At 43.3% G+C, this 12,456-nt stretch overlaps 1 protein-coding gene across 7 annotated transcripts in view; it reads left to right on the top strand.

Moving 5' to 3' along the window:
• SLC39A10 (solute carrier family 39 member 10) overlaps positions 1–12,456 on the top strand; it is a 314,976-nt gene that overhangs the window by 188,148 nt on the left and 114,372 nt on the right. For 6 of the 7 annotated variants that reach the window (XM_029606079.1, XM_029606076.1, XM_029606074.1 and 3 more), the window contains exon 7: positions 5,095–5,451. In XM_029606079.1, the coding sequence (XP_029461939.1) occupies positions 5,095–5,451 (357 nt within the window). The remainder of the gene's footprint in view (positions 1–5,094; positions 5,452–12,456) is intronic. The other variant, XM_029606077.1, reaches the window with a different exon arrangement.

Below are 12,456 nucleotides of genomic sequence, written 5' to 3'. Positions count from 1 at the left end.
CTTGGAGAAGATGTAGAAATGTGGGTATGGATTTGCATGCATGGTAGGAGTGCCCTTTGGTGAACCCCTTCTGGTTAAGAGTGGGGAAAGTGACAAAGTCAGATCATTGATAAGTTAGCTGACCATTTCACCAACACTGGGTTTTCTGGGGGTCTAGATAAATATAAGAAGTTGATAGACTAGCAACTCATACATAACTGCGTGCTTTTCAGTAGTGACCGAATGGAGCTAAGCCCCTACTCTTGAGCATTAGAGGGGGCAGGTGCTTGTAGTTCTATTGATTGAAAAGCTGTCTTACATGTTTAGGGGCAACACTGCAATGTATGACACAATTTGGGCCCGATACTGGACATTTTATAACTCTCAGTGCTGTATAGACCATCGGGTAGATTTTAAAAGGGCCACGCGTGCGCTCATAAAAGCAAGTATCTCGCCACACACAAAGATAGATGCTATTTTATAAAGTATATGCGTAGGTTTTAAAATACTCTTCACATGCATATCTTATGCGCGCTGAGAGAGAATCTCTTTTTAGGGCTCAGCCTGACACTCAATATATGCACCATTGTAAGGTGGAGCTCTTTGATTCGGGGTGAGTTTTTGATATGATTGCCTGTTCCTCATTGGCTTCTGTCTAGGCATACCAAATGGTTTTGGTTGAGAGCCATCAGTTTTCATGATGATGTCCACAAGAAGTTAGTGGGTATCCCTTGTGTGAGAGATCATATCTATGGAGATACGCTTAGAAAAACATTGGCTCAAAATACATAAGGTGAGATACCATGTCAACATAAGCAAACATACAAATATAGAGACAGAAGCTAATTTCTTAAAAAATAAGCCCCCTAAATCCAACAATGCAACATGAGAGATTAAATAAGGGAGGGTTGGAAAACTCAATTAAAATATTTAAATAAGGAAGGGCGTCAGCAAGCTCCTTGTTACGATTCCTGCCTGCGGAGTTTTCCCTGCGAGCAGGCCTCTTACCTCCTTGCAAGCAGCTGCATTCCCGATGCGGCCCGGAGGCCACCGACATCAAAGCCGCGCTCCGTGGCAGTCAGGGCCTGCCATTGACGTTGTCCCCCGCGGCCCAGAGGCTGCAGCTGGCTCCTGCCTTGCGCAGGCAGCCTGTACCATCTGATGCATTCTCTTTGCGGCCTATTGCCGCCTCCGACTTATCTCCGCCGCATGGAACCACGACGCCATTGCCAGGATCCTCCCCGGACAGCAGGAAGCCGTCCCAGCTGTTGCCTGCACCTCTGTCGCCATCTGCTTCGCGGCAGTTTGCCGCTGTGAGGTCCTGGTCCTGCTCCTTCGTGTGGCTGGGCGCCGCTGTCCAAGGTCCTGTGTTCTCTATCTGGGCCTTCCTAGGCGCCGGCTCGTGCCTCTTCTAAGATATTTAAAGGGCCAGTGGCGGGAAATGCCCACGGCCCCTGCAGAAGTCTCTTCAGCTCTACTTCCTGTCTCAGCCCTATAAAAGGGCTTCTCCAGCACTCCTGCCTTGCCTTGCATCGGAGTTCCCTGCTCCTGGAAGTCTCGTCTTCCAGCTCTCTGTCAGATCTTCGTTCCTTGTTCTTCGTTGGAGCTCCATGTCCTGTCTCGCCTGAGTCTTCGTGGCTTCCTGATGTTCCATGTCTTCATGTTCTGAGGTTCCTAGTCCAGGCTTCCTGATGTTCCAGGCTTCCTGATGTTCCACTTTCTGATGTTCCGAGGTTCTGTTCCTCCTTCGCTTGTTCTGAGCCCTCTTGACCCTCCAGCTCCTTTGGTTCTCCAGATGACACCTTGTTGGGGTAAATCCGTCTTGTTGGATCCTGTTCTCGTCATTGGAGTTTTGTCTTGGCTGGATTCCCTTCCTGCGCTTGTCCCGCTCTCCGCGTGGTCCATGACCAGCCTCTCCAGGTTGTGTAGGGCACGCAGTGGGACAGGGTGGTCCATGACCAGCCCATTGGGTCCACCCGTTTCATGGGCTGTGTAGGGCGCCCTGAGAGACAGTGCCAATGTCTGAACCTTCCCAGCTCCTCGTCTCATCCAGAGCCTTCCAAGCTCCTCGTCTCATCCAGAGTCTTCTATATCACAAGGCCTTCGTCTGCCCTCGTCCTCACTCCGGTCTGCTGCTACTGCCGATACCTAGCGGCAGGTCCGAAAGGGCTGGGAACGGTCGGAGGACTGTTCAGTATCCAACATTGCGTTGTTTGCTTTCCAGAAGCATACAGGTCCGGCAGAGGGTCAGACCTTCAGTCTTCACCCATGCTTGGACATACTTCACCTATCTTGGTGCTGCCCTGGAGTCTTCTGGGGTTGTGCCGAGACCCAAGGGCACACAATCCCCTCAAATGGGATCGCTCTCCATGCGTTCCCAGAACACTGGTAAATTCTTAGTCTTACATGATGACCGGTCTTCTCTATCATTCATCCAAGAGAGCTACATATTTAGGACTCTGTTTTTATGCAATTATAAAAAAACATAAAGTCCCAACATTAGCTAATGTTTAGTTAAACCAACTACATCAGGGGCAAAACTCTATGATAAATTTTTATCTGAAAATCAATGCTTTCTCCTGGACCGGCATGTCTCACAACTTGTTTGATGGAGTCCTTGGCAAGTGTCAACCACCAAAGAACGCTGTCTTCAAATAGAATATAGGAGATGACATCAGTACTGCATCTTATAGAAAACTGCAGTTAAAAATAGTTACCAAAGAACCTGAAATATAAAAATAAATATGCCATCATAAAAAAAATATCAAATCTTTTTCAAGATTCAGTCCAGCCAGTTTTAAAGTCTCACAATAATGGATCTAAACTTGTTTCCTCTGTAATAGTTTCTTAGAGCTGTCACCATCCATGCCAGTCTGTCTGAATCACATCAGTAACACAAAATGGTTGCTCATCAAAAGTATGTGAATACCACATGCAGTGAGTATCTAAAGGAGCAATAACGTGAAGGTTTTTGATACAGTTCGGATTTGGCATCAAAGCTCCTTGAACTTGTTTGCATGCGAGCCATGAGAGCTGCTTCAATATTTGTCTTTTCTTTCTTCCTCATAGCTCAGTACCTCAGCAGTATGAGTTCATCTCTGTGCCATAATGGCCTGCCATATTCAGATAGGGTAGAACAATCTCCACTCTTCCCTTGATATCAAAGTTCATGAAAGGTTCATGGCATACTATACTTCCAGTTTTCAAGTGTAGACCATAACATGGTTTTAGCATAACTTTTGAACCCACCTTTTGAACCATTGGAGTCTGCTTCTCTCAGATTTCTCACATGGAAAGTATTATTCCTTGTTATGATCACATCCACCAGAAGAGTCTGTGAACTTCAAGCCTTAGTGTGTCTCCTTATATGCAGTTCTTCCTCAACAGGGTGGTACTTCACCCCTATTCAAAGTCTCAACTTTCCATAATAATTAAGCCATCATGTTACCTATATTTTTTCCAAGGCAACACTTGCATGAGGGTAAAACGGCCCTTCATTCTTTAGACTGTAAAAGAGTAGTAGCTGAAAGAACTCAGCCATATTGATGAGCATTTCAACTATTAATCTCCTGCGATTCTAACAGACTGGGCATAACAGTTTCCAAATATATTTTATCCAATTGTCTAGCAGCCTGTATTGCTCATTGGTATGCTTTAGCAGGCCTCCAGTTCAGATCCTTTCACGGCTCATCAATTGAGAGCCATGACTACATCAGTGGCTCATCTCAAAACAGTACCCAGTGAAGACATCTTCAAAGCTGCAACTTGGTCATCAGTGCACATCTTCACATCCCATTAAAGTCTGGGCTATATATAAAAAAATGACAGTAAATTTGGACAAGCAGTTTTGTGTAGCCTGGTCACCCAGTAGTCTACTCTCCATGATGGGGGGTCCATGCTGCTTATTCAGTAAGTGCCTCACTGTAACCCTCAGCTTGAAACTTCTTGTGTGTCATGGCTGATTCAGCCCTACTTGTTGACAGAAAAAGCAAGTTTTCCTTATTGTAAATGGTGTTCTCCATAGCAGCAGGATGACTTAGCCTTGCTAAATACCTGCCTACCTGGAGTGACCACTACTTAGCTAAACCTAGCTTTAAAACTGACTGAGGAGATCATGAGCCAATGCTTGAACAGGAACTGCTGCACATGATCAGTTGAGCAGTCCCGTGCCGCCAGATATCACCCACATGTCATGGCGTATTTATCCTGCTGTATATGGAGATCACCATTTATAGTAAGCAAACTTGCTTTACCTTCTTCCAGTAGAACATAATAAGCAGAATATTGGGACTTTTTTATTTTAACTGAAAAATAGAGAAACTCTTCCAATATTACTGAGGAAAGTTACTGGGTTTGTAATAGTAATATAATGATATATATAGAAATATTTTGATTTCATACTAACACAAATAAGAAATTCTTGGACTTCTCAGTTTACTGTTTAAAATAAGTTTTGTAATTCACTTGATAGAAGAATAAAATTGTCTAACAATTTTAGAAATATGGTGATAAAAATGGTTTACACTTAACTGAGATATACCTACGTAATCAAAATTAATTCTTGAAAGTTTATATGTAAGGGTCTTTTCCATATAAGAATGTAAAGAGATGCTAATTTGATATCACTTTGTTTCAATTATATTGAATTTTGACCCAACACATTAAAATACTAAGCTTTACAAATAACGTGATGCAGTACAACTACGTAGCATGACCATTAGTGTATCAATAGTCTTTAATCATGTCCTCATTAATAATTACAATATGACATTTCAGTTGGCACAGTTTGTAAGCATAAATGGCATTTTCAGTATAATCTATTGTCACATATATGCTGACTGGGATATAATCTGCCACAGTAGTGGAAATATAGTTATATATAGACATGCTAGTTTATAGACCTGATAAACAGTTAAGATTTTGAAGATTATTATGATAATGGGTTATTATATCTTTTGTTTACAAATATGCCAGCCGGGTTTGGATGGAAATGACTGATTTCTGTTAATCTTCTTAAGTTAGTATGTAATTTGGGGCATAATGCCATTGATGTCAAGTCTGCATCTACTAGTGCTATTAAGTTATAAATACAATTCTTTTCTTATGTGCTTGAAGTAGGAGCAGATGACTCTGTTTTCTCTGAAGAGCGACTGAATGAAACAGAATTAACAGATGCTGAGATTCAGCAAGAATCCCTTTCAAAAACATTCCTTTCAATAGAGGAAGAAAATATGATGCACCCTTCTCACAAAGATGACTCCCATGTGCATCATGATCTTGATTTTCACGATGGGGAGTACAATAGTCATGATAAAACTGTATCCAAAAAACAAAGACACCACAAACACTCCCACCATTCCCATGGTCACTGCCATTCCGGAAAAGACATGAAGGATACTGGAATATCTAGCATAGCTTGGATGGTTATCATGGGGGATGGCATGCACAACTTCAGTGATGGATTAGCAATTGGTAAGGAAACACAGTACCTAATAACTAAAATATAACCATAATTTTATTTCCATTGCTTGTTTTTATTGTCCTTTTAAATAGCAAATGATCTCTGTAAAGCTTGCAACATTGTTATGTAAATAGAGATCTAAAGAAATATTAAATTACTTGTGTTAGTGTCTATGGATAAACTACAAAATTGTAGCAAATCTTATTGAACTGTAGGAAAATAAAACATTTTGTTAGAGATATGAACAAATATGTAGTAGTATTGGAAGAAGGGGATGGAAAATCACAGGTAAGTGGCAGGAGCATGATTGGAAGGGAAGTGTATCCTATTTACAAATGACAGTCTAAATAGAATTATTCACAATATTGCTAGGGACTGCATTCAATTTTTATCAGACTCGAAACAAGAAGTCACAGCGAAGATACCAGTTATTGGACGCGACAAGTATGGTTACCTATGCATATCGACTTGTATCAATACATTTTGTCGCCCATCTTGTTTGATTTCAGTTTCACTTGATCATTCTGTGAGTATATCCCAGACAGATGTAAATTTCATGTTGATTAATATTCAGACCATCAAAAAGAAAGTTTATACTGTATATGATCTCATTGTTCAAAGAAAATCTGACTTATTTTGTATCACTAAGACTTGGCTACTGCTTTCAGACCACACGTGTCTCCTTCAGATTTGTCTACCAGGATATTTAGTAATATCTCAACCTAGAAAAAAGGTGGTGGCCTTGCAGTGATATATAAAGAATGTTGGAAAATGACTGTTGAAAATTTAAGCGGTGATTCTTTGTATAAAATGTTGGTTTTGTCTTCATATGCTTAGTGTATTGTTCTCTTAATCTCTTGCATTCTGATCTACCCCTTTCTTTGAGCAGCTGTTTTTATCCAAAGCTATCTTAAACAATATGATCATGCTTGGTGACTTCAATCTGCACACTGGTGTGATCCCTTTATCTCAGACGTGTTCCTCATTTCTTAACATTATGACTTCCTTGGGATGGAGTCAGTTGGTGAATGCTTTCACACACAAATTATTTTTATTTATTTGATTTATATTGGCACTTCAAAGCTGGACATTCACTTAACTTTGTCATTAACTCTAATCTAGCTTATTCTGAGCCCACAATCAAAGTCATCCAACCAGCTCCTTTCAAGTGTGTCATCTCAGTCTACATCTCCCATCTACATCTCCCATCTCCCCCCTATATATCATCTTACTAGGAAAGGCCATATAGACCAAGATAACTTCTCTGAGAAATTATCTTGTGAATTAGCCACTTTCAATCAGACAGATATTGAATCAGCTGTTACTAGTTGGGAAACACTATTAACAAATATTTTGGATGACATTGCACTGTGTAAATCTGTTCCTATTTTTCGAAAGCGTGAGAATAGGAGGTGGATTATGCCAGAGCTGAAAATGGCTCGACACCACCTACATAAACTAGAATGTACCTGGCGTAGATTTCATATGTTGAAAAACTAGAGGTTTTCAAATCCAAGTTACACGAATATAAAAACAATTCTGCAGACTAAAAAGTCCTATTATTCTAAACAAATTTGAGAGGTTTCAATCCCAAAGCATTGTTTAGTATTGCAAAAAAACTTATAGATGATCCAGCAAAGAAAAGTCAGGCACACACTTTAAGTACCTTTAGGTATGATGATTTAAAAAAATTACTTGTCCTCCAAAGTTTCTGAGCTCTTAACCACTTTCCAGTCAATGCATTCCTGGTACACAGATAATTCTGTTTTCGATGACACTTCTGCCATCGAAGTTTCAAGTATTATTGCAAAGATGAATCCCTCTTTCTGTCCTCTAAACATTTGTAGTGTTCAGACACTAAAGATAGCTCGAGAAATAATTGCTTCAGCACTCATTGCCATTATTAATTTATCAGTGTCATGAGGGATTGTATTCAGAGTTCTAAAGAAATCCTTTGTAAGCCTCTTGAAGGAGACTGGGTTAGACCCAGCAATTTTTGCAAACTATAGACCGATTTCCTCCTTACTTTTTACATCCAAACCTTTAGAGGCAGTAGTACTCAAACTACTGTCTGAATATGTAGAGGAATATACAACCAAATTTCAATTTGGTTTTAGAAAAACTTTAAAAACCAGAGATCCTTATGATCTAGTTATTCGACACCCTAAGAAAAGGGCTTGACTTGGGTCATAGTTATGTGCTCGCATTTCTCAGTATCTAGTCAGATGAATCCAGAACCAGTGAATTATGCACCTCTACCAGCAGATGGAGACAGAGCAAAGCTGACATCACAGTATATACAATCCTGCAGTGACATCAGCCCGCAGTATTCTCTATCTCCAGCAGATGGTGAACATGCATCTCCCTACTTGGGATTGCTTCAACTTTTAGAAGGATAAAAGGAAATTTAATTGCCATGCTCTCTTGCGGTGATACCAAATGGTCCCTCCATCAGTTGAGAATTCCTGAGGTGGTCCGTGGTCCCTCAGATGAGTGCCTTCGCCTGGTAGCTGGTTTTCTCAGCTGGTGTGGACTTAGTTGTTTAAAACAGCTGAAAAGCAGTAGGTACAGGAAGCAGCGCGGCAGTGACTGTATATGCTCTCTTTCTGGCAGCCGGAGACTGTCTCTGTACTCAGCTGGGAAGGGCTGAGCTCAGGTAAGGCTTGAAAAAAATAGGAAGACAAAGTAGAAGGGTTGTTTATAAGGCTTCCCTTTTCCTCCAGTCTCCGTGCTCGATGCGCAGTTCCAATTTTTGTTCCTGCCCCCGAGGGAGGTTAATTGATGTGGACAGCCTGGCAGGTTGAGCAGCCCATGTGAGCTAGGCCCCTCTGTTAGGGTTTTTTCTATGCACTGCGTGGTATGCCAGGGCGGCGTTTTTGCACGCCTTTTCCTGCACGTTAGGCTGCCTTCTTCAGGATCATTTGTGTGTGCAAGTGCATCTGGCTGAGCATCCAGGTTGTGTGCCCAGTTTTTGGGCCTGCTTGGACGTCCAGGTGATAGCTTCCGTGTTAGGCTCGCTTGCTGGTGTGCACAGTTTAGGCACATTCTTGTGCACTTAAGTTTGGGATGCCTAAATTTTGGGCGCCTAAATTTTGGATGCATATATTTTACAGAGTGAATTCAGGTGAATGCACACCTTCAGTCAAGCATATTGACAGACTGGCGCCTGTGGCTAAGAAACTTAAGTGCCTTTCCCTCTGTGCTGCCTGACATATTTGGGCATCTCAACCTGGCGTGCCCTCTAACTTGTGCCAGCGCTGCTTAGAGGCTCAGGGAGAATTATCTTCAAATAAGCCTTCATACTGTGATGCAACTCCATCATTGCTCCTGCTTCAACGGCAGGGGGAAAAGAGGAATGGGATTCAGTCAAACAACAAAACATTAAACTATACAGTGTGGGAAAACAGATAAGCATAGGGGTAACTTGCTTGATGTGGCGGTTACCACCCTTAACTAAAAGGCCTAATATTACACTTCTGATGCAATTCCAATATTGCTCTCTGCTTTGACGGCAAGGAAGGGGGAAGGAAATTGGACTCAAACAGTAACCAACAAGAGCCCTGACCTTGGCAGACTGAGTAACTGTTAAGTATGGGAAACTGGTAACTATGGGAGCTTGCTGGGTAGACTGGATGGGCCATAATGTCCTTTTCTGCCATCACTTCTGTGTTTCTATGTTATGTTTCTACTTTAAGGTTGGTTCTTCCCAGCCTGATGACGGCCTAGCTATGGAAGTAGGTTTAGGGGTGCAGGGACCTGTCTGCTACAGGACACTTACTGTTCCCCTCCACTTCACGTGTTCTTCTCAGAATTAGACTTTTATCAGATTTGGCAGGATTTCGCGTTTATTTATTTTAGATATTTATATTCCGCTTTTCGGCATTTCAAAATGGATTACATTCAGATACTGTAGGTATTTTCCTATCCCCAGAGGGCTTACAATCTAAGTTTGTACCTGAGGTAACAGAGGGTAAAGTGACTTGCCCAAGGTGACAAGTAGAAGAAAGCAACAATTCCTGTCTCTAACATCCTGGCCACTAAGCACCAGTTTATCCTAAAGAATGTTCTGTACCTTGGGTGATTTCAAACATGCCATAAACCTTAGCCTACCTAATATATTAATACTTATGGTTAACTTATTTACCTCTGGTCCCAACTTCAGGCGATTTCCCTGTTTACCTCTGAAGCAGGCTCTGGCTGGAGGTGTGGAGAATGTGGGCAGGGAAGAAGGCTTGCTTCCTGGTCTGGTACTGTCAGAGCTGCAGGGCGGTCCAAGAAGGAGGCTTGCTCCTGGGTCTCGTACTGGCAGAGCTGTTGGGCTGTCTGGGGCTTGCTTCCGGTTCTGGTATTAGAGCTGCTGAGCTGCTCTCGTCTCCTCACCGCCTCAAGACTGCATGCCACCCTCCTACCCTTAGCAGGGCGTTTTCTCTCTCGGGTCTCCTGGCCATATCTACTCTTCTCCCTCCTTGATAGGGGATGCTGGGCTGCTTTGGGTCCATGAGCTTGTGCATAATCGTGGTGGGTGGAGGGCTTTGCCACATTGCAGGTCTTTTCCCCCCTCTCCTTTTCTTTTGTGGGGGTCCTGCTACGTATGTCAAGCTTGTATGCCAGTGTCAGCGATTTCTCTGTTTCAGAATGCTCCCCCTTCATCCAAGGGTGGGGATCCTTCTGACCTCTGGACTTCCCTTGGCTGGTCCGTGACTTCTGCTTATGAGCTTAAGTTGCTGCATTGTCCCTCTGCCTTGGTTTTATTTACACAGGCTCTTACAAATAGGCAGATCTTGATAAGCATCCTTCAGTTCTGGTTTAAAGTTTCATCTGGGCAAAGTTTCTTTTCTTTAGCCGTGATAGTGTTTTGGCCTCTCAGTACATTTGTCTGCATACTTCTTGGCTATTATGATCTATATTAGGTGCTTTCAGTGGTTAAACATGGGATATCTCCCTACAGGTAAAGGCATGTCAGGAGGGGTGCCTGACCTTGGAACTCCCTTAACTGGTTCATCAGTGGGGGAAGGTAGCTCAGTGGGCACAGCACAGGTGCCTTCTGGTTTTGGCATGGATCCTTTCTGCCTTTTCTTGGGTAGAATTTTTTCAAAGATTGCAATCTTTTCTTCAGATGCAGTCCTCATCCCCATGTGATCCTGCCAGGTCAGAGTCGCAGGTGGTGACCTCTCACTCACCTAGTACTACTGTTAAGCGCCGAAGTACACCTAGATTTGACAGTAGGTCCTCCCGATAGCAATCCGGATGGATGTTGAGGCCGATCCTGACTCCCTGGAGGATGGGGAAATTCCTCCGGGACTGGAACCATATAGGACTATGTTGCAGTTCTTTCATAGAAATGAGCTCCCGGCTCTGATTTCCCAGATATTAAAGATGCTGGCAGTACCTGGGGCATATTCCATGTCTGAGCCAAATTAAAATCCCATTTTGGTTTCTTTGCGTAAAGTCTTTTCTTTTTTCCCTCTTATGGAGGTCATTCAAGAATTGATCTTGAGTGGGGCACCCTGGAGGCTAATTTCAAAGGGAGTCTGGTATTGGAAGGCCTGTACCCCCTGGATCCAGTGATGAGAGAGCGTTTGCATTTTCCGAAGGTGGATGCACTTGACTGTGCCATCTCCAAGCAGATGACTATCCCTGTGGAGGGAGGAGTGGTAGAAGGATTGAGGCCATTCTTAAGCAAACATTTGAAGCAGTAGCGATGACCTTGTAAATTGCTTCTTCTTGTTCCCTGGTGGCTCGCTCTTGTTTACTTCTCTCTCAGGAGGTTGATGAATCTGGATTGACTTCTAGGACAGTTATGGAGCCAGATGCAGACTGCAATTTGGTCCACACCTCAGCCCAGAGGGGTGGCTTCGGCAACAGCGGCCAGGTGTTGGTTATGGCTGAGAAATTGGTTGGCTGATGCAACCGCCAATGCTAACCTTACGAAATTGCCCTTTAAAGACTTGCTCTTGTGTGGGCTGAAGTTGGAGAAACTGGCCAGTAAGTGGGGCGATTCTCCAGTTCCTCAGTTGTTGGAGGATAAGTAGCAGATGCCATGCTCTTTTGGCATGAGAGGCATGTCAGCGGATCCAAGTGTTTTCAACCCTACAGAGGAGCGACCTGTCAATGGTTCCAGTGCCTATATATCAAGAAAATAGAGGTTGAAATTCCATTTATTTCATTGTACCCAAGAAGGAGGGCTTCTTTTGTCCCATCCTGGATCTCAAAGGGGTCAACAGTCATTTGCAGGTGACTCATTTTCGCATGGAAACATTGTGCTAAGTGATAATTGCCATGCAGTTGGAGGAATGTTTGACCTCCTTGGACCTGACCGAGGCATACCTGCATATTCCTATCTGACTCGTGCACCAATGTTTTCAGCGATTTGCGGTTTTGGTACGCCATTATCCGTTTTGAGCACTACCTTTTGGTCTGGCTACCTTTTGATCTGGCACCCAGAACCTTTAACAAGTTTATGTGGTTGGGCGGCAGAGTTGAGAAAGGATGGGATCCTGGTACACTGGTATTTGGATGACTGGCTAATTCAGGCCAAGTCTCTGGAAGAGAGCCACCCGGTGACCCACAAAGTGATTTCTCTGTTGCAGAAGTTTGACTGGGTGGTGAACCTGGCCAAGAGCAGTCTTCAACCTTCGCAGTCGCTAGAGTATCTGTGTTCGGTTCGATGGTGCAGATTTCTGTTGATGAACACTATACATCTGACAGTGTGGTCCTATCTGCAGCTACTCCGGTTGATGACAACAACCCTGGAAGTTGTGCCAAGGGTGAGGGCACATATGCGTCCTCTTCAGCGCTCCCTGCTGTCTTGTTTGAGCCCACAGTCTAAGGACTGTTTGATTCGGCTCCACCTGCCAATGGAGATCTGCTCTCAGCTACAGTGGTGGTTACAAATGGATCATCTAAGAAATGGAATTTCCCTAAAATCACTAGACTGGTTAGTACTCATAACAGATGCGAGCCTCCAGGGTTGGGGAACTCACTGTCAGGAACTGACAGTGCAAGGGCGCTGGACT

This window comes from Rhinatrema bivittatum, chromosome 6, assembly GCF_901001135.1.
Source record: "Rhinatrema bivittatum chromosome 6, aRhiBiv1.1, whole genome shotgun sequence".
NCBI lineage: Eukaryota > Metazoa > Chordata > Amphibia > Gymnophiona > Rhinatrematidae > Rhinatrema > Rhinatrema bivittatum.
Note: the sequence above shows the minus strand (reverse complement) of the source record. Positions and strands in the feature narration are given on the sequence as shown.